This window comes from Rhineura floridana, chromosome 2, assembly GCF_030035675.1.
Source record: "Rhineura floridana isolate rRhiFlo1 chromosome 2, rRhiFlo1.hap2, whole genome shotgun sequence".
In the NCBI taxonomy this organism is placed as follows: Eukaryota; Metazoa; Chordata; class Lepidosauria; order Squamata; family Rhineuridae; genus Rhineura; species Rhineura floridana.
The window spans coordinates 152,616,611-152,639,312 of NC_084481.1; the positions used below are offsets into that span (position 1 = coordinate 152,616,611).

The 22,702-nt window shown below is 42.3% G+C and overlaps 1 protein-coding gene across 3 annotated transcripts in view; it reads left to right on the forward strand.

The window, feature by feature from the left end:
- The window catches only part of EXT2 (exostosin glycosyltransferase 2), a 109,137-nt gene that overhangs the window by 32,820 nt on the left and 53,615 nt on the right, over positions 1-22,702 (forward strand). For all 3 annotated transcript variants that reach the window (XM_061610822.1, XM_061610823.1, XM_061610824.1), the window contains exon 8: positions 20,041-20,172. In XM_061610822.1, the coding sequence (XP_061466806.1) occupies positions 20,041-20,172 (132 nt within the window). The remainder of the gene's footprint in view (positions 1-20,040; positions 20,173-22,702) is intronic.

Consider the following 22,702-nt stretch of genomic DNA (forward strand, 5'->3'; position numbering starts at 1 on the left):
TTATATGGATGTATTCCTGTACAGTATTTGTTTTTTTCTTGTAAGCTGCCTTGAGGGCCTTTTGGCCATAAGGCGGGGTATGTATAAATAAATAAATAAATTAGGAACTGCTCTGTTATTATTCAAATGAGAAACAGTATATAAATGTTTTAATTTTAAAAATTAAATAAATATGTAGGAAGGTAAACCCAAAGAGGCACTGCAGTTAGTAAGAAAAAGAGCATTAATTTATGTGTACAAATGGGGATTTATTTCAGAGATTAGGTAGGGTGAGGCAAAGAAGGCAAACTTAGCAGACTCCTTCCTTTCCTTCTCTGAAAGTTACCTTTATAGAGATGACAGTCACAGAGACCCAGCAGTTGCTGCTGTCTGTTCCCTCCGAGCCCTACACAATTGCTTGCTGAATACCCCAAGGAGCCTGCTCTGCTCCCTCCCTGATGGTTTTCCTGAGACTTCTGAAAACCATCTTGTTCCACAGAGCCTTTGGGAGAGACCGAGCCTTCTATTTTAATTTTACCTCTTTAGTCCCTTCACTACCACTCCCCTATATATATATATATGTGTGTGTATATGTGTGTGTGTGTGTGTGTGTGTGTGTGTGCGTGCATATATATATATATTGTATTTTATGAATTTTAATTTATTTTAATGTTTTTGTGATCTTTATTGTGTACAATTTTATTATGTATGCGTTCGATTTTATTGTAAGCCACCCTGAGTGCCCTATGATAGGGTAGAAGGGTGGGATAGAAATATTGTAAATAAATAAATAATATTACTGATAGGTTTAGTGGTGTTGCTAATACATTCTTCAGTTGAGCCAGGCTTGGCTGCTGGGACAATCCTGGTTGTTTGAGTGTGAATTATGCAGCGAGTACCCTCCTTCTCCTCCAATATTTGGCTGGAAAAATAACAGGAAAAAATTGTTTGAAGCTTTCCATGAAAATCCACCAGAAAAAACATGAAGATAAATTTGTTTCTCAGGTGACATTTGCTGTGATAGTAATTATTATTTATTAATTCATGAAGTGCCTTTTACATGTGGTTCAAAGCGATTTGCAAGCATACCATTCAAAACAGCTAAAAATACTTTTTAAACAATAAAAGATGAATATCTTTGGCAGAGACTTTTTTATCTGGAAAAGCTTATTGAAACAAAAATGTCTTCAACCATTTCCGGAAAGTACAGATAGTGGGCAGCTGTTGTATCTCAGTAGGGATACTATTCAGCCACATCGAAAGCCCTGCTACAAATTGCTGTGGAGTGAGCTTCTGATATTTTTGAGACTTTAAGGAGTAACTCTCCTCTGCAGAACACAATGGAATAGGATGGTCTCTCAAGTAACCGGGTCCTGAACTGTATTAGGGCCTTCTATGTTGGTAACAAAACCTTGAACTTGGCCTGCTAGCAGATTGGCAGCCAGTGCAAATCCCCCAAACAAGGTGTTATATCCGGTCAGTAGTTTGCCTCCATAAGTAACCCAGCCACTGCATTCTACACTTGCTGCAGCCTCCAGACCAGCCTCACAGGTAGTTACAGATAGAGTGCATTGCAGTGATCCAGCCAATTTTGAGATTTCAAAATTGAATATGGAAGAGGGAGGAAATAGTATTCCAATGTATTGCTTAGATATGCACGTGCCTGCATGTGCCTTCAGACAAGTATCTATTAGCATTAGAATTAAGTAAGAATGTAGAACACTGATAAGTGTGTAAAAGTCTGGCACTAATAAATATTTGTAAAGTTCCTCTTTTGCTGTTACATCTGAATAAATAACTTTCCTAAAACAATGTTTTGAATACTACTAAAACACAAATGCAGAAAAAAGATTAATAGGTTTAGCAGTGGAGTTAATAACACAACATATCTTCCCTTTTTAACCTGACCGCTGGGAATAATATCTGATGTCAGTAGTTTACAGCAGTAAAACTGAGAACCTATAGAAGGCAATTCCCGGGTGACCAATATCTGGAGGGTCAGACAAGGGTTTTGAACTGTGACCTTGGTGCTCCTTGTGAATAAAAACTACAAAACAAATGTAGGTACTAGATAAGGTTTTGTTTGTTACATCCAACTTTCTGACCCGATTAATAATTCAACATTCCTAATGTGTGTTCTTATGAAGTTGGAGTTAAAATTTCATAGGTCGGTATCTATCTTAATTTACCAAATGCTGGCAACAGTAGCTTTTAGCTAGGCTTGGAGTTAAAAGACCATAAAACTCTCACAAGTGGTCAGACTAATGGTCCATTTCTTTCTTTCTTTCTTTCTTTCTTTCTTTCTTTCTTTCTTTCTTTCTTTCTTTCTTTCTTTCTTTCTTTCTTTCTTTGTGTGTGTGTGTGTGTGTGTGTGTGTGTGTGTGAGAGAGAGAGAGAGAGAGAGAGAGAGAGAGAGCAATGTCAACCTGGTATGAATCTCACGCTCTTGTGTGCCCATCCTCCTTAACAAGGTAATTGGGCTTTACTGTATTTGTTTTTAATATAGGGGCCCCTGACCATCCAATCTATCACTGGAAAGATTGGAATTTTTAAGATCAGGGTGTCTATTAACATCAGTAGGTCTACTCTGAGTAGGACTAGCATTGAATATTAGCCAGGATATTTCAGTTCGTTCCTACTCCTTCCTAGAGGTGAGTGGGAGGATATTCGCTGCAAGGCTTGTACTACTTAGTGATTTTTCCTTGGAAAGTAACCTACAAACTGGCCTAATACAGTTCTATAATTTAATTTTTTCTTTAGTGAAAAATGTCTTCCTTCAGTCTCTCTTAGATTGTTACCTATCAATTTCAGCTGATGACACTGAATACCATGTGTTGTATTCAACCCACTGCATGAATGGAGATCCACTTATGCAACAGGACTTCCCTTTCATTGTCTCCCACTGTAGCTCCCCATGAGCCCCAACTATCTCTAGAGCCCCCCTGGAGCAGATTTTGAGGGTGCAAGAGGGGCTGCAGAGGGAGGAGAGGAAGAGGGAATCCTGTTGTGTGAGCAGGTCTGAGTTCCACTGGTGCCACAGGAGCACTGGATGCAACTAAAGTGATTTATGCTAAGCAATCGCTTTTTGAGTACAAAATGAACGTAGTTAGTGTTGGTTATTAACATGCACCCATATATATAGAGAGAGTGATGTTTCTGTTAAAAATTTGGGGAACTGATCCTTTTATGGTTGCTGTTCACGTATTTGAAAGAGAAATTGGGTTTCCTTTTTAACTGTGTGTTGGTTCCTATAAGCAAAAAGTATGCTCTGAAGTAGCTCCATGTGTTAGTATCTTGAGAGGGAGAATCATATTTGCCCTTTCTTTTCATTCATGATTCTCTGTTGTCACAAATTTCCCCCAAATATGTCTTATGCTTCTCAGATGTGTTCTCATAAACAGTATTAAATATAGTGGACTTCAGCAAAATAGGGCTGTTTATAAACTGGCTGGAGCCCAAAGAGGCAAGTGTGAACACTACTCACATGCATTCATTTTATTCTAGTAGCCTTTTAACAGAAACAGGAAATTATATGGGGCACTAACTTGTGCATTCAAAAGAACATGCTAAAATTAGGAGGGCTTCCAAATGGCACATCAGGATTTGCCTATGCATTTTTAAGAACCATTCTTCAACAGAGAGATTTCATCCTGGGTCAGTTTGCACATCACATTAAACCATATTTTAAAACAAACTGTGGTTTAATGTGAACAAGCAGTGTGTGGGTGCATGTGGTTCAAAAGTTCCTGCAGTGCTTATCCCCCACTCTTGCTGCTGCCATGCTGCAGGTGTAACAAACCACAGTTTGTCTTCTAATGTCATCTGAACCTGAGTTTGTGATTTATTTTCCTCAAACCATGAGTGGTAACCCAGGAACAACCCTTTATTACCACTCATAGCTAGTTTGGGGGAGCAAATCCTGCTTGTTTTGTCTATAATGCAGCAGTAGCAGCAGGAGGAATTGGGGAGAAGCACAGTGGGAACTTTTGAAAAGCATGCACTAGCATGCTGCTTATTCACAAACCATAAGTTTGTTGAAACATAGGCTTCTTCATCCTGTATGTTATCTTCTAGTGCTAGTTATTATAGGACAAGATACATATTAAAAGAGTGAGAGCAGTTCAGTGCAATGTGTATTTTTAGGGCTTGCCTCCACATGAAAAATGACCTGATATAACTTGATGCAGGTTTGCAGCATTTTATATGATACCAGCTTTAGACTTGCATCAGGCATGGGTGTACTGTTAATGGCAGAGGATTATTATTGTTATTATTATTGTCTTTATTTATACCCCACCATTTTTCCAACTCACGGCTGCTTCCAGATAAAAATACATATAATCGTTTTGTTATGTGCCTCCAAGTCGACTACGACTTACGGCGACCCTATGAATCAGTGACCTCCAAGAGCATCTGTCATGAACCACCCTGTTCAGATCTTGTAAGTTCAGGTCTGTGGCTTCCTTTATGGAATCAATCCATCTCTTGTTTGGCCTTCCTCTCTTTCTACTCCCTGCTGTTTTTCCAAGCGTTATCTTTTCTAGTGAATTATGTCTTCTCATGATGTGTCCAAAGTATGATAACCTCAGTTTCATCCTTTTAGCTTCTAGTGATAGTTCCGGTTTAATTTGTTCTAACACCCAATTATTTGTCTTTTTTGCAGGCCATGGTATCCGCAAAGCTCTTCTCCAACACCACATTTCAAATGAGTTTATTTTTCTCTTATCCGCCTTTTTCACTGTCCAACTTTCACATCCATACATAGAGATCGGAAATACCATGGTCTGAATGATCCTGACTTTAGTGTTCAGTGATACATCTTTACATTTGAGGACCTTTTCTAGTTCTCTCACAGCTGCCCTCCCCAGTCCTAGCCTTCTTCTGATTTCTTGACTGTTGTCTCCATTTTGGTTAATTTGTGCCAAGGTATTGATAATGCTTGACAAGTTCAATGTCCTCATTGTCAACTTTAAAGTTGCATAAATCTTCTGTTGTCATTACTTTAGTCTTTTTGACGTTCAGCTGTAGTCCTGCTTTTGTGCTTTCCTCAGCATTCGTTTCAAATCATTACTAGTTTCTGCTAGTAGTATGGTATCGTCTGCATATCTTAAATTACTTATGTTTCTCCCTCCAATTTTCATGCCTCCTTCATCTTGGTCCAATCCTGCTTTCAGTATGGTATGTTCTGCGTACAGATTAAATAAATAGGGTGATAAAACACTCCTGTCTCCCACCCTTTCCGATGGGGAACCAATAAGTTTCTCCATATTCTGTCCTTACAGTAGCCTCTTGTCCAGAGTATTGGTTGTGCATCAGGACAATCAGATGCTGTGGCACCCCCATTTCTTTTAAAGTATTCCATAGTTTTTCATGATCTACACAGTCAAAGGTTTTGCTGTAATCTATAAAGCACAGGGTGATTTTCTTCTGAAATTCCTTGGTCCGTTCCATTATCCAACATATGTTTGCGATATGATCTCTGGTACCTCTTCCCTTTCTAAATCCAGCTTGGACGTCTGGCATTTCTCATTCCATATATGCTAAGTGCCTTTGTTGTAGAATCTTGAACATGGGATTTTAAGGCAATAGTTCGATAATTACTGCATTCCCTGGGATCCCCTTTCTTTGGAATTGGGATGTATATCGAATGCTTCCAGTCTGTGGACCATTGTTTAGTTCTCCATATTTCTTGACAGATTTTACTCAAAATTTGGACTGATTCAGTCTCAGTAGCTTGTAGCAGCTCTATTGGTATGCCATCTATGCCTGGTGATTTGTTTCTTCCAAGTATTTTAAGAGCAGCTTTCACCTCACATTCTAAAATTTCTGGTTCTTCATCATATGGTTCCTCCGTGAATGAATCTGTCATCCTGGCATCTCTTTTATAGAGTTCTTCAGTGTATTGGTTCCATCTTCCTTTTATTTCATCTCGTTCAGTCAGTGTGTTCCCCTGTTGGTTATTCAACATCCCTACTCTTGGTTTAAATTTGCCTTTCATTTCTCTAATCTTTTGGAACAGGGCTCTTGTTCTACCCTTTTTGTTGTCCTCTTCTATTTCTATATGGTAACTATTGTAATAGTTTTCTTTGTCCCTACATACTAGTCGTTGTATTGTTGCATTTAGGGTTCTGACTGTGTTTCTATCTCCTTTTGCTTTCCTTCTCTTTAACCATTTTAAGAGTTTCTTCAGTCATCTATTGAGGTCTTTTTAACTAGTGGTATTGTCTTTTTGCATTCTTCTCTGATAACATCTCTGACTTCAGTCCATAGTTCTTCTGGTTCTCTGTCAACTAAGTTTAAAGCCTCAAAACGGTTCCTTATTTGATCTTTATATGCTTCTGGGATGTTATTTAAATTGTATTTTGGCATTATGATTGCTTTGTTGTTCTTCTTTGGCTTTACTCTGATTTTCGATACGACCAGTTCATGATCTGTACCGCAGTCTGCTCCTGGTCTTGTTTTTGCAGAAAGTATGGAACTTCTCCATCTTCTACTACCAGTTATGTAATCAATTTGATTTCTGTATTGACTGTTTGGTGATGTCCACGTGTATAGTCTTTTCGGTTGTTCAAAAAATGTGTTTGCAAGAAACGAATTATTGACTTCACAGAATTCAATAAGTCTTTCTCCTGCTTCGTTTCTGTCTCCTAGGCCCCATTTCCCCACAATTCCTAATTCTTCTCTGTTCCCTACTTTTGCATTCCAATCCCCCATGATTATCAGCACATCTTGTTTTGGTGTGTGATCAATTTCTTCCTGTACTTTTGCGTAAAATCTCTCCAATTCCTCTTCTTCTGCGTTTGCCGTCGGAGCATAGACGGATGATGCTTATGTTGATAGGTTTCCCATTTAGTCTCATTGATATCACTCGCTCAGACCTTGCATTGTAGCTCCTAATTGCTCTTGCTACATCACTTCTCACTATTAAAGCAACCCCATTTCTTCTTAATTTCTCACTTCCTGCATATAATATTTTGTAGTTGCCTGATTGGAAATGTCCCATTCCCATCCATTTTAGTTCACTCACACCAAGTATTGTAATGTTGATGCATTCCATTTCTTGCTTGACAATTTCTAACTTTCTAGTTCATGCTTCTCACATTCCATGTTCCTATTGTGTGCGTCGTACAACTCCGGACTGTCCTTTCGCATGTGTGCGCATCAGCCTCTGGGCTTCTTTTGGCTTTGACCCAGCTGCGTCATTAGTCACAGCACTACTCGTACTTGTCCATTGTTCTTCCCCAGTAGCTCGGTGAGTGCCTTCTGACCTGGGGGTCTTATCTTGCAGCACTATCTCATGTTGCATTTTGGATACTCTGTTCATATGGTTTTTGTGGTAAGAGATATTCAGAGGTGGTTTACCATTGCCTTCATCTGAGTTTGGATGCATCTCAGTCTGGTGTTTCAGCTTTGACCATTCTGCCTTGGGTGCCCCTGCTAGGAGTCTAGCCTCTTGGTCTAGACTCCTGACGGCATTGCTCTCAGCTTCTTCAACACACTCAAACCCCCTCACCATGTTAAGGTGTGCATCCAAAGAGGAGGTACATATAATTAAAAACATACAAAGTCTACATTAAAATAAAATTAAACTATTTCCAATATTACAACCATACACAGATATAGCTAAAAGAGTTCAAAACTAGTTTAAAAATAATATAATAGACATTAGCAATGCAGCACCCTTCACACCCTATCCTTAACAGCCTTCAATTCCAAAGGCTTGTTGGAATAAGAAGGCCGTTGCTTGTCGGTGGAAGGACTGCAAGGAGGGGGTCATTCTTACCTCCCTAGGAAGGGAATTCCAAAGTTTAGGGGCAGCCACCGAGAAGGCCCTCTCACGTGTCCCCACTAGTCGTACTTGAGAAGATGTGGGTATTGAGAGAAGGGCCTCTCCTGAGGATCTCAGGGCCCGGTCCGGCTCATACAGGGAGATACAGTGTGATAAATAGCCTGGACCTAAGCCGTATAGGGCTTTATAGGTCATCACCAGCACTTTGAATTGTGTCCGGAAACAGACTGGCAACCAGTGGAGCTTTTTTAACAGGGGGGTAGTATGGTCCCTGTAACCAGCCCCAGTTAACATTCTGGCTGCAGCACGTTGTACCAACTGAAGTTTCCGCACAGTCTTCAGAGGCAGTCCCACGTAGAGTGCGTTACAGTAATCTAAACAGGATGTAACTAAGGCATGTGTCACTGTGGCCAGATCAGACGGCTCAAGGAACGGGCGCAGTTGGCGCACTAATCTTAACTGTGCAAAAGCACTCCTGGCCACCGCAGAAACCTGGTACTCCAAATTTAACGCTGAGTCCAGGAGGATAAGTTGATATGGTCAAGCCCATGAAGATTTATGGCCAGAAGTTGAAATAGGGAGTCTGAGTGAAAGGAGCTTGTTTGCAAAAACTAAAACTTGAATAATGGAGAAAGACCAATATAATATTAGGTATAATTGCAGTAGTGTTAGCAGCTTACCTGATGGTAGTGAAAGATGTATGACGTTTCCATAACACATTTCCAAAAGGAAAGCTATTAAAGTAACCTCTGCCAACATGAAAATGGTAGCACTTTAGGACGTCATAAACAGTGTGAAGTGTGGTGTTCTAGGAACACTTGACTCTTGCAGTGGGGCAAAAACTTAGAACGCTATGGCGCCTGACTGTTAGGTTAGGCAATTAACTTTTATTGCTTTCTTCAAAGTCCTTTTCCCTTTCTCTTGGCTGACTTTTGTCTTTTCTGACTAAAAGTTTGGTATAGGTGATTGATGCAAGCCAAAAGATTTTCCCCACTGGATGTAGCCTCTATGTGATTAATCTATTGTCATTGTTGTTGTTATGTGCCTCCAAGTCGACTACGACTTATGGCGACCCTATGAATCAGTGACCTCCAAGAGCATCTGTCATGAACCACCCTGTTCCGATCTTGAAAATTCAGGTCTGTGGCTTCCTTTATGGAATCAATCCATCTCTTCTTTGGCCTTCCTCTTTTTCTACTCCCTTCTGTTTTTCCCAGCATTATTGTCTTTTCTAGTGAATTCTGTCTTCTCATGATGTGTCCAAAGTACGATAACCTCAGTTTCATCCTTTTAGCTTTTAATGATAGTCCTGGTTTAATTTGTTCTAACACCCAATTATTTGCCTTTTTCGCAGTCCATGGTATCTGCAAAGCTCTTATTTATTTATTCTATTTCTGTGCCGCCTTTTGGCCAAAGGCCCTCAAGACGGCTCACAATAAAATAAAATAAATACAAATACAAAATACACATCAGAAAATACAGTGCACAAAAATTCAAACAACAAAATATTAACATTGTTTAAAAAACAAGGTTCTTTACAGGCCTGGAGGTAATCTGTCCTTAAAATGTAGCACTGCCACTCCAAGAAGTTTAGTCCTCAAACATTGAGCAGCTGTTGTAAAGGATTTGCTCACCAACACCATTGGATTCTTGCCAGAAACCATTGTCCATAGACTTGAAGTAGAACTTGTAGTTGGGCCAGTTGAGGAGCGCCTTGAAGTCACCCAGCGTCACCTGCTTGGCCGGGATGAGCAGCTTCACCAGCTACGGCGTCTCCTGGTTGTCCAGATGGTAGATGGACTTGGTCTCTGCTGTCACCATGGCCACCGCTCCTCGTGGAGGACTCCTCGAGCAGAAGGCTCCAGGCGCCGCCGGCCAAGCCCGGGCCTGTTAGTACAGAAGTGGCCTGTCCCACCGGCAGCGAAGGCAGGCAAGCTTCATGCTTGTCTGCTCACCTTGCTTTCTTCGCTCGCTCGGTCTGGCGGCCTCTCAAGTCAGGCGGGCGGCTCCTGCTGGCCAGGCAGGCCTCGCACTCCCCGGTCTCTCGCCCGCCTTGTTCTCCGGCCAGGTCTCAGCGCTTGTTGTTGACATCTGTGTGGCCTTTGGTTGGAAGACTGGGAGAAGCTTCCCCCGTTTTGCGCAAAGCAGCTACCGAGGCGGCATTTGCAGTCGCCGAGCTGCAAAGCGAGGGTGTCGGCTCCTCTCCAGCATTGCAATTGGAGCTAGGGGGAGACAGTTTCGTTATTTACATTATCATGTTCCTGTTCCTTGCTGGCGGTCTCACACACGTCTCCTGCCTGCCGACACCACATTTCAAATGAGTTGATTTTTCTCTTATCCGCTTTTTTCACTGTCCAACTTTCACATCCATGCATAGAGATCAGAAATACCATGGTCTGAATGATCCTGACTTTAGTGTTCAGTGATACATCTTTACATATGAGGACCTTTTCTGGTTCTCTCACAGCTGCCCTCCCCAGTCCTAGCCTTCTTCTAATTTCTTGACTATTGTCTCCATTTTGGTTAATGACTGTGCCAAGGTATTGATAATGCTTGACAAATTCATTGTCCTTGTTGTCAACTTCAAAGTTACATAAAACTTCTGTTGTCATTACTTTAGTCTTCTTGACGTTCAGCTGTAGTCCTGCTTTTGTGCTTTCCTCTTGAACTTTCATCAGCATTCTTTTCAAATCATTACTGGTATCTGCTAGTAGTGTGGTATCATCTGCAAATCTTAAATTATTGATTATGTTCAGTGAGTAGGCAATAGATTACTGTAACCAACTAGAACACTGTACTAGTATCCCACTGTTAGCATACGCTTCATCTTCTCTTATTAGAATACTATAGTGATAAAACAAAGCATATTGGTCTGGTCTGAGTTTGTATGTTACTACCTTGTTAAGGGGAATGAAAATTCTAACGTTGCGAGGATTTATGAGATGCATGAGGGTACTGATGTTCCCTTCCCTAGCTAGAGAAGTCCATGCTTTTGGAATAACTTGATTCTGCTCCCAGTAAAATACTGTTGGTGCAACCAAGATCATTAGAAGCTAATACTAAGATTTGCTTGGTGCAAACTGGGTCTGGGTTACTTCTGGCCCCTGGGTCACACTTAGTCCTCTGGGCTTCCCCATTAGGCCTGCCAGGTCTTTCCTCCCAAACTGTGCCCACCTGCCCCACACCAGATGTCAGATGTGAAGCAGATAGATATGCAGCTGGATCAATGCTTGCAGTGCCGATCCCTGCAGAAAGCAGGATTTGACTTTCCCACACATCAGCCGGTTTGGGTTTGGGTGCATGAGTTTGCGAGTTCCCCTCAGCTGGCACAGCCAAACCCTGCAGAAAGGAGGACTGAATTCCTACCCATCAGTTGAAGCATGAGAAGTTCAAGTGTGCTTGATTACTTTTTCCCTATACTTTGACAGGTGTGTGGTCCCACCAACCTGTCTAAGATGGTCTGCACAGTGGGGTAAAATAAGGTTTTAAACTTGATTTGTATTAATTTTTTCTTGACATCTAGGGGATATTTTGTTCAGTCTACTATGTTTGTTATGATTTTTTTCATTTTTATATGCAGTGTTTATATTAAATGTTAATACTAAAGAGGATGTTCTGTTCAATTATTAATTGCATTTTATAGATTGTGGCTTTTTTCTATTTGCTCTGTAAGATGTTTTAGCTTATGATGTACACCGCTTAGAGTTTCATCTAAAGATAAGCATCATATAAATTGTCTAAAATAATAAATAAATAAGGGCACAGTCCAATTCACCTTTCCGCCGGGCTGGGGTTAATTGGATGCTGCGGGTCCCTGGCTACACCGGCAGGCTCCCAGCTAGCCGGGGATCTGCCAGGTGCAGCCAGCCCGGTGGATGAAGGGCCAGTGGAAACCCCAAAAATGGGGCCTGGCAGGGGAGGAGTTATGGAGGGGGGAAACCTATGTGAGATCCTCTTCACGTTCAGAGCCCTCCCCTAGGTCCCACTCCATTCAGAAATTCTGCCAGCATAGTAAAAATATTTTCATTGTGGCCTATGGGGAGCACTCACTCCATGGGAGGCCTGTTTGGGGAACTGATACTTCCCTGCTGGCCCATGAACATGGCTCTCGACGGAGCAGTCGTTAAGCCGGGCCAGCAGCTCCTGAGCAGGAGGAGGATCCCATGGAGCTTTCCACCGGCTCCTCCTCTGCCATCTCCCCAACATTTGGATTGCTCCATAAATAAATAATATTAGGGGCTGCAGTAGGGAGGGGAGAAGAGCCAGGGAACCCCCCTTGTGCAAGCAGAAATCAAAATCAAAGCTTCCTTTGATGAAGTAGGGAAGGCACATCTCTTCTTAAGCAGAAGAATTTCCTGCTGTGTTCAGTAATGTTCTGTGTTGGACAGTACTGGATGACTGACTAACCACGCTAATCAGTTTATTTTCTAGAAAAGCAAACAAGGTGGGAAGGAAGCATTGAGCTCTGAAAACATCTGTCTGGAGACTTGCAGGCCTCTTGGAAAGTTTTGCATTTTGCCTTAAAGAAACAAAACTCAGAAAAATTATTGACAGCAAATTCAACCCTTGCATAGTTCTCTTCTTAAATTAATAATTATGCAAATATTTTGGCTATAAAAATGCCTTCCCTTCTCTGACTCCCTAATTCTCATCATTCATGGTTTGAAAAAAAGTTTTTTTCTGATGCTATTAGAGTTGTAAGAGGGGAATATCTCCTGCAGAAATTGACATTTTTTTTATACATGCGTGGTCATGCCTAATATCACAGAATTGTTTCTCCTAGTCTAAAATTAGGTGGAGAAGGGCATGTGATAGGGTCAGAATAATGTAACTTACAGCCTTTTAGCTACTGTAAAGCTGGATATTAACCGCAAACATATCTAATATTTTAAACTAGAATACTGCTGTTGTACTGCAAAGCCTTATGGAAGTAAACTGAAGATATAGCATGCTGTTTGTGAGCACCTTATTAAAAATATGACAACTTTCCATCTGTTATTGGAACACTCCTATTTGTTACTGAAATACTCAGTAACAGTACTCAAAGGCGTCTTGATATACCTCTGATTGCACAGTATGAAAAGAATATGGGATACAGTAGGGCCCCGCTCATACAGTGGGTTACGTTCCGGACCCCCGCTGTAAAGCAGATCCCATTGACTTACATTGACCAAAATGGCGCCCAGCGGCAAAAAACTGCCGTAAAAGCGGAACAAGCGCTGTAAAGCGGGGCCTTTCTACAATTCACAACTGCTGTATTAGCGGAACGCTGTAAAGCGAAGTGCTGTAAAGCGGGGCCTTTCTACAATTCACAACTGCTGTATTAGCGGAACGCTGTAAAGCGAAGCGCTGTAAAGCGGGGCCCTACTGTATAAGATAAGAACATGAGAAGAGCTCTGCTGGGTCATGCCAAAGGCCCGTGTAGTCCAGGATTCTGTTCTCACAGTGGCCAATCAGGTGCTGATGGGAAGCTCGCAATCAAGGACAAGAATGCAACAGTGCTCTTTCCACTTGTGATTCAGGTGCGATTGTATTGCTGCTGGGCCTAATCCATGATTCTTATTCACTGGGTCCAGCAACAAGTAGTCCTTAGAAGCCACAAATGGAGGAAAAAGAATCTCTGCACAGTTTGGCAGAGGCTGATAATCAGCTATATGGTGGCATGAACAGGGCTGATTGGCATGTCATCTCATTATGGTCCCTAAAGTGCTAATAACATGATAGCTTAAAGAAATCTGTTTTTTCTGGTATTCTTTTATTTCATGTTTGTCCATTCATTCCCAGTAGCAGCCGACAGGGTGGCATGGCTGAGGCTCTATTGCTCTTTCCAAGGTGAATTCAGATGTGTCTCAGGGTGGTGAAATGATCCAAAATAAAGCCATGTGTGGTGTTTCAGAAGAAGGGCACGTCTGTTTTTCTGGGTCAGTTTTTGCTTGGAAAACTTCATGGGGCATTTTTTTATCCCAGTATGTTAACATTGGCTGAGTGGGGAGGGGGGAAGTACTCCGCTGGCAAAGATTTTGTAGGATGTTGCCCCCTCCCTGGTGCTTTTTGTGTACAGAAATAAAACTTGCAAGTGGCTGAAATTTGGGGACATTGTAAGCTGCTGTGTAGGTGTCAAATTAGGACTATGCTGTAGATCTGCTTCTATGTAGATTCTGCAGTGAAAAGTATACCCAAGGTGGATTTCAACTCTGTTTTTCATAATTAGCTACCAACCTGTCCATGGGAATCATGTCAGTGGCTCACAAACCATGTCTTCAGAACCCTGGATTCCTACTGGGAGAAAGGGCAGGATATAAATTTAATAAATAAATAAATAGATGTTCTGGTTGGAGGCTGCTTTTTTATAGTGGTCCTGTAAGTGACAGTTTTTAAAGGACGATGGACAATTATTGTTATTGTTAATTATTTATTAAATTTTTATCCTGCTCATCTTCCCAGTAGGAGCCCAGGGCGGCAAACAAAAACACGAAAAACACTCTAAATCATCATAAAACAGACTTTAAAATATATTAAAGCAAAACATCTTTAAAAACATATTAAAAAGCAATTCCAACACAGACGCAGACTGGGATAAGGTCTCTACTTAAAAGGCTTGTTGAAAGAGGAAGGTCTTCAGTAGATGCATAAAAGATAACACAGATGGTGCCTGTCTAATATTTAAGGGGAGAGAATTCCAAAGGATAGGTGCCACTACACTAAAGCTCCACTTCCTATGTTGTGCGGAATGGACCTCCTAATAAGATGATATCTGCAGGCAGCCTTCACTTGCAGAGTGTAGTGATCTACTGGTATATAAGGAGTAAGACGATCTTTCAGGTATCCTAGTCCCAGCTGAATAGGGCTTTATATACCAAAACCAGAACCTTGAACTTAGTCCAGTAGCTAATAGGCAGCCAGTGCAATTCTATCAGCAGCGGGGTGTCATGTTGATGATGCCCTGCCCCAGTGAGCAGTCACCCCGCCCCATTTTGTACCAGCTGCAGTTTCCGGACCAACCTCAAGGGCAGCGCCACATAGAGTGCATTACACTAATCCAGCCTGGAGATTACTAGCGCATGGACAACAGTGTTCAGGCTATTCTGGTCCGGAAACGGCCGCAGCTGTCTTACCAGCCGAAGCTGATAAAAGACATTCTTAGCCACAGAGGTCATCTGGACCTCTAGTGACAAAGGTGGATCCAAGAGCACCCCCAGACTACGAACCTGCTCTTTCAGAGGGTGTACAACCCCATCCAAAGCAGGCAACTGCCCAATTGTCTGAACTCAGCAATCACAAACCCACAGTGCCTCCATCTTGCTAGGATTCAGACTCAGTTTGTTGGCCCTCATCCAGCCCACCACCAAGTCCAGCAGGGGTCCAGGGCTTGCACAGCCTCTCCCAATTCAGATGATACAGAGAAATAGAGCTGGGTATCATCAGTGTACTGCTGACACCTTGCCCCAAATGACTGTTCCCAATGGCTTCATATACATGTCAAACAGCATCGGGGACAAGATGGTATCCTGGGCACCCCACAGCACAACTGCCAGGGGACTGAAAGACAATCACCCAATTCTATTCTCTGAAAACAACACTGGAAATAGTATCGGAAGTGCTGTAGAACAGTGCCTCCAATACTCATCTCACCAAGTCAGCCCAGAACGAAACCATGGCCGATGGTATCAAAAGCTGCCAAGAGATCAAGTAAGAATAACAGGGTAGCACTCCCCCTGCCTTCTCCTGATAAAGGTCATCCATCAGGGTGACCAAGGCCAATTCAGTCTCTTAACCAGGCCTGAACCCAGATTGGAATGGGTCAAGATAATCTGATTCATCCAAGAGTCTTTGCAGTTGCTGTGCCACAACTCTCTCAATCAAAAATGGTGTATTTGCAATTGGGCGGTAGTTGTCACAAACCAATGGGTCCAGGGTGGACTTTTTCAGGAGCGGTCAGAGTACTGCCTCTTTCTTGGCAGCTGGAACCACTCCATCCCACAACGATGCATTGACCACAACCTGGATCCACTCAGTCAAATCCCTTTAGCAAGCTTTAACAAGTCAAGAAGGGCAAGAGTCGAGAGGACACATTGCTGGCTGCATTGTTGCAAGCACTTTGTCCATGTCATCAGGCCACCTCAACTGAAACTGATCCCAAGTAGTTGTAGCAGATGTTGCACTGGACATCTCATTGGGGACTATAGTAGATGTGGGTGGGGCATCAAGATCTCTACTGAGGTGAGCAACTTTACCCTCAAAGTTGTCTTGCAATCAATTCACAGTGGGCCTTCAAAGGGCTAAGACTCCATTTCGTGGAGTTGATGTCGAAAGACCCCTGACAATACAGAAAAGCACCGCTGGACAGCTAGTTGAGGTTGTGATGGTGGCAGAAAAGTGGGCCTTCTTCGCCATCCTCATCACCACACAGTAGGCATGGTTATGATGTTATATGTGTGCCCAATCACCCTCACAGCACATCTTTTTCCATTTGTGCTCTAGCCATTGTCCAGCCTGTTTCATTGCCCTTAGTTCACTGGTGTACCAAGGTGCAAACCGGGCTCCACAATGCCAGAGAGGGTGCTCATGAGCAGCTGTGTTAAGAGCTCAATGCACCTCAGTGTTCCACAGCGTGACAAGGAGTTCAAGAGGGTCACCTGCTCTATGTACTGGGAACTCCCCCAGGGCATTTGGGAATCCAGTGGATTCTATTAGTCTGTGGGGGCAGACCCTCTTAATCTGTCCGCCACCCCTGCAGGGGAAGATTGGAGCCATAAATCTAAACTTCACCAGGTAATGGTCTGACCATGACAATGGGGTGACATCCACCCCACCATCTCCAGAACATCCCTTCCTCCATCTGGAGCAAAATGCAGATTGAGGGTATGCCATGCCCTATGCATTGGGCTGGTAGCAACTTGAGACAGCCCCATAGTTGTCATGAAGCTGTGAAGACTCTAGCCCAGCCTTTCCCAACCAGTGTGCCTCCAGATGTTGTTGGACCACAACTCCCATCAGCCTCAGCCAGCATTGCCAATGGTCAGGGAGATGGGAGTTGTGGTCCAACAACATCTGGATGCACACTGGTTGGGAAAGGCTGCTCTAGCGGGAATACTAGAGGCAGCCTCAGCATGGACAATCAAATCATCCAGGATTATCATTCTGACCTCCTCCAATACCACAGCTGAGACGGACTCAGCCAGCTTGGTTAGAGAAGCTGCCAGGCAGCAGGGTGGACGATACACCAGCAGCAACCCTAGTTTACTGTCTCCTTGGCCTGACACCAGGCCCTCACAGCCAGCTCCAAGACAGAGTGGTTTCCTAGTGACAGAGATGGAAGTTCTGTAGATCACAGCAACCCCTCCCTCCTTGTCCCTGCAGCCTGTGCTGGTGTTGCACTGAGTATCCAGGTGGGCCAAGCTGGGTCAGATCAACTCCTCCCAGCTCACCCACCCAGGTCTCGGTAATGCACACCAAATCAGCACCCTCTTATTTGTCTTATTGAACAGCACACATAGGCCGATGGGCACAGCGGATTAGCAACAAGGAACCCGTCCATGGGAGCAAGGAACAAGGCGTAGATAGCCTTGCCTTCATCTTCTATGGTAGTACACCACCTCCCATGGCTATACCTCCCTCCACCCATGATCACTGAGATTGGAGTGGCATCACTCCTCCTAAACACCTGGTATGGACACAACATGAGCCCATCAACAAAACCAACCTGAACTAGTTATCCCAGTAGGTCTCTGTGAGAATTGGGAACAGTCAAACCACTCAATATCTTTCACGCAGGGCACATCTACTCCCCCCCATCTCACACCCAGGGAGGGTCAGCCTTCTGCCAGTTGCAGACTTTCACTCTGAAGGCATCTGGCAACTTTCTTCTATCCTTCAGTTCACTGCACAGGCTCTCACACTGTGCAGGAACTACACATGCACCGTACACCCTTCTCACTACCAATCTCTTCTAGATCAGTTAAAAATAAAGGGGGTAACACCCTTGCCGTCAGGACTCTCTAAGGAGCTCCCAAAGGGACAACCCCCTTCAGTGGTGACCTCGCCAGCAGCAGACCCACCGCCCAAGGGTACCCGGGCTTTTCTGCTCCCTGACCCATCCAGGAACTGATGCAAGAGGCTGCAAGATTGCCTGCAGCCTCTCTCTGGAGTCAGGGTCAGACAGGGGGTCCCAGTCCTTGCAGCATTTACCAGGGACCACAGCTGTCTCGAGAAACAGCAACCCAGATGCTCAAGTACTCACTCCCAGGGCAGGTCTTCGTCACTCCCAGGGCAGGTCTTCGTCAGTGCTGCAGCTATTCCCCATTTTGTAGGCACAGAATGCCACAATGTGCTTAATAGACCAAAGGTCGAGTTCCTCACTTTTGGCTCAATGCAGCTTTAGAGCTTTTGATAATATAGATACCACTTCATCTATTGAAGAATAATAATTTGATTTGTGCAAAGCAACATAACAGCTTCCATATAACTGCATAATTTCATCTAGAAGTTATTTTTAATTCTGTTTTTCAGCATGACTACATTTGCTAGTCATTCTTCACAGTTAGGTCAACCTGATGAGTATAAATATGTGTGTGTGTGTGTTACGCTTTTGTGTTTTATCTTGTTCTGCAAATTTTATGTGCAGCCAATGCAATAGGGGGGGAACTCCTTTGCTCGCTGGCTATCCTACACAGACAAATGCACATACTCCTCCTGGTTGATATGGGGCCTTGGAGAGGTCTTTAAATTTAAGTGCCTTCTGGACACTTAACTGTGTTGGAGATCTCTGCAGAAGTAGTTAAGTTGAGAAAATAACTTCTGTAGGGCCAGACAACTTGAGATACTATTATTGGCAAATCAGGTTTCCTTTAGGGTTGTATAGTTTTCAGAATCAATTTGGTTCCAAGCCCTTACAAATTCTTTTTGTTGTAGTTTAGTATTGGAGGCAAGCAACAGATTAATTACCCATTTTTTTGAACACCCATTGCTATTCTGACAATTGGCAGTGAATTAAAAATGACAGCCGAATGAGTTCTGAACATATATTGTGCTTTCAATTTTGTAGTTAGGAATAGGGTGCTCACATTATATGACATCTGTTGCCAGCTTGCAAATTAGTTTAGGACATTGACTGTACAAGCAGGCACACTTACAATTTTTGTATGGTCTCTTGAGGACTAGAATAGGAATAGTTTGTTGTACAGAGGTTTATTTTGGGGAAACAGCAAACTATGTTGCTTTTATGGCTAGACTCATTGTGTCTCCTGTTCTTTAGACACACTTGGGTACCATTGCATATGTGCTATCTCACGAACAAAAAGGCAAGCATGATAAATCTTTTTAGCCCTGGCACCCTGTCTCCTCCCCAAGGAGGCTCACCTGACATCAACATTCCTGTTTACTAGGTGCCTGGCAAACCCTTTTTGTTCTCCTAGGTTTTCAAACTTTAGACATTTTAAAATCTTGCCTATTTGTCTGTTTTATTTTTGCTTGTTTATTTTATTGTCGATATGGTGTTTTGATATTTTAATCATGTAAACTTCCCTGGAACTAATTCTAGTGAATTGCAAAATAAATAAAGATATACAAAATAAATAAAGATCCCAGACTGGCTTACAGAACCAGTGAAATGTTTATAGTTATCAGAGGAATATGGATGGAGGATCTGTATATAAAGGCTTCCCCAACCTATTGTCCTTCAGATGTTTGAGACTGTACCTCCCATCATCCCTTGTCATTGGCCATGTGGTTTGGGCTGGTAGCAGTTGGAGTCCAGAAAGACCTTATATAAAGATCCATGACAGCTTAGTTAGTCTGTGTATACACGGCATTACTCTGTGTAATCAGCGGTGGCTAAGCCCACCCATTGTCAGGAGCAACAAATGTTTTTTCATTCACTGCAACAAGGTTCCTCAAGGTTCAGTGGCAGTGCTTTTAGTTTTGCTGTTGGATTAAATCAGAACTGTTTGTTTATGGGAGGAAAAGTAAAGATTGTACTTGGGGACACTGGGGGGATCCCAGTCTACTTTTGCATCTTGGGCAAAGCTTAGATTTAGCACCCTCCTCAACTGTGTTCCACACTGTAGTTTGTTTACCTTGTGTTCCTGTATAACTTAGTGGAGCCATCAAGAACCAAATTTGCTTTAGTCTGCAAAGCCCCATCCTGGATTCATTTGCATGTGGCTGAATCTTGGAAATATAGATTGTATATATTTGACAACCATATACAGATGTTTGATATTTGCTATTTGGCATAAATATGGTGTGAAAATATTGTTCATTATTCTTTGCAGGCAAGATGGTTCTGGGAAGCTTATTTTCAATCAATGAAAGCTATTGCTTTGGCAACTCTCAAGATTATCAATGACAGGATCTACCCATATGCTGCCACATCATATGAAGAATGGAATGATCCCCCAGTAATTGTAAGTGGAACTATATTTCTATTAAATTTAGTATGCTGGTCCTCTTTATAAACAGTCTCCTATTGTGATATGCTGTTTTATTTTTTGCTGGTAAACCCACATGACTAACTTTACTCAGGCTATATTTTGGATCCGGTTAATGGAAAATATGTGTTTAAAAGCTTGTTACATTATTTTTGTTTTCTTTTTCTAAAAATTGACGGTTTAAGCTATTGTCATATGTGAGAAGTCCAGTTTTGGCCATGTCAAACAGTTAATTCACTAATTGGCAAAAAACCTTGCGGTTTAAGAATGTACCTATAGACCACAGCTATTTCTATCAAACTTTAAAAAGCAGGGAAATTGGGCAGCTATAGTGAATGCACCAGGGGAGCAGGAGATCTGAACTCCTCTCTGAGATATTGGACTGCCCTACAAATTTGTCAAAATGCAAACACCATTTGGGTTGGTCTTTCACAGTCCAATCCACTTCCTGTGTAGCTTGGAAGAATTTGGTAACATGTGCCTCTGAGCATATGGTGAGTGGTGGCAACACCTGCCATCTCCAAAGATGGAAAATTATATATTTTGTATGTTTGTTGGTGTTCTTCTTACTTTGCTTCTTTTCTGTGTTACTAATGTTTCTACAGAGAATCTAAACTAGAACATTTTATTTCCCTCATTATTCATCCCAGAAATCTGTGTCAAATTTATTTTTATTAATTTCAAAGCCTTTTTAGTGGTCAGTGTCATATAATGGTGAAGACAGCCTTTTGTGTTTCAAATTGGAGGTTATGTTCTGTTTCTATTTTGGGTGCTTTAACAGTTGAATCTGAAACTGTAGTTTGATGTAAAATCAGACTAATTCTAATATGTTGCTACTTCAGCAGTGACTCTAGCTGTTGGGAAAAAGAGGATGCATGTTTTCAGCCTGCTATGTTTAAATCACTTCATTTAAAGCAAGGTAGGCACGGCCAATTAAAAACACAGAGCACACCTAGCATTTTGTTAGAATATATTTCACCTCCCACTGTTTTATCTTGTGCAAATTGACACACTCCTGAGGTCCACTGGAGACTATTCTGCAGAAGTCAGTGCCATTATTATGTTTGGAGTTTTTTTAGTGTAAATTTTGCAAAGTGTTGCTGTACTTCACATATTTGCAGAAATAGAAACAAAAGAAAATGATTTCCTATAGGAAACTTCACTAAAATTGCAAAGGAAATCAGACATATTCAAAGTGACCATCTCAACGATATCAACTGTCTGAATAATGTTGCTTCCTCCCTGCTAAAACAAGATCAGCACAGCACATGTCTTGTTTCTGTTATTTGGGCTGATTGCAGGTGTTGCCACCACTCACCATGTGCTCAGAGGCACATGTTACCAAATTCTTCCAAGCTACACAGGAAGTGGATTGGACTGTGAAAGACCAACCAAAATGGTGTTGCATTTTGACCAATTTGTAGGGCCGTCCAATATCTCAGAGAGGAGTTCAGATCTCCTGCTCCCCTGGTGCATTCACTATAGCTGCCCAATTTCCCTGCTTTTTAAAGTTTGATAGAAATATCTGTGGGCTATAGGTACATTCTTAAACCGCAAGGGTTTTTTGCCAATTAGTGAATTTCCCTGCTTTTTAATCTGGGAGGTAAGAGATGGGATCCTGTGCAAATTAGCACCAGCAGTAACAGAAATAGTTCAGCAGTGTATTTTAAATGTTATATTACCATCAAGAATGCCTTTATCTTTACAAGAGGGTCATGGCTTAGTGGCAGAGAACATGCTTTGCATGCAAAAGTCCCCACATTCAATACCCAGTGTCTCCAATTAGGGGTGGGAGAGATCCTTATCTGAAATCTTGTCAGTCAATACTGAGCTAGGGACGTCTATTGTTATAGGAGAAGGCATTAAAAAGGATCTTATTCTCAACGCAGCAGCAAAAAAAGGAGGGGCATGGCTGTGACTATCATGAAGAGACCCTGCACTTTTTAATTTGCTACTGCACTACTGGTCATAAACAGAAAAACCACTTGGCCACCTCATTAGTGTAATATGGTATTACACTAACTGCAAATATTTGATGCCCCTGCATCATCAATGGGTTTAAGGGGGTTCTCCTGAGCACATGGAACCACTGCTGTTGCTTCTATGGCTGTAACAGAGTGAGGTTAAAGATAAGTGAAAGGAAAAAGAAAAAACAACAACACAAAAGCCAGTAACACTTTCCTAAATGCAATACCATACCAACCACAAGATTCCTATGAATAAGGCAGAAAACTCCGCATCCCACAACCAATCAGGATTCATAACCAAAAACCCAAACTAAAAAAATCCTAGCAGCCAGTCAGCCAAGGTCACAGAAACCCCCCTGCAGCACAACCTGACGTGGGGACTACAGTTAACGCAGAATGCTGCAGCACAATTGCTAACATGAGTGAGATCCTAACAGCACATTACACCTCTGCTCTGAAATCGGCATTGGTTGCTGATTTGCTACCAGGCCAAGTTCAAGCTGTGCTTTCCATGTTATGGTTGCCACATAGTACTTGTT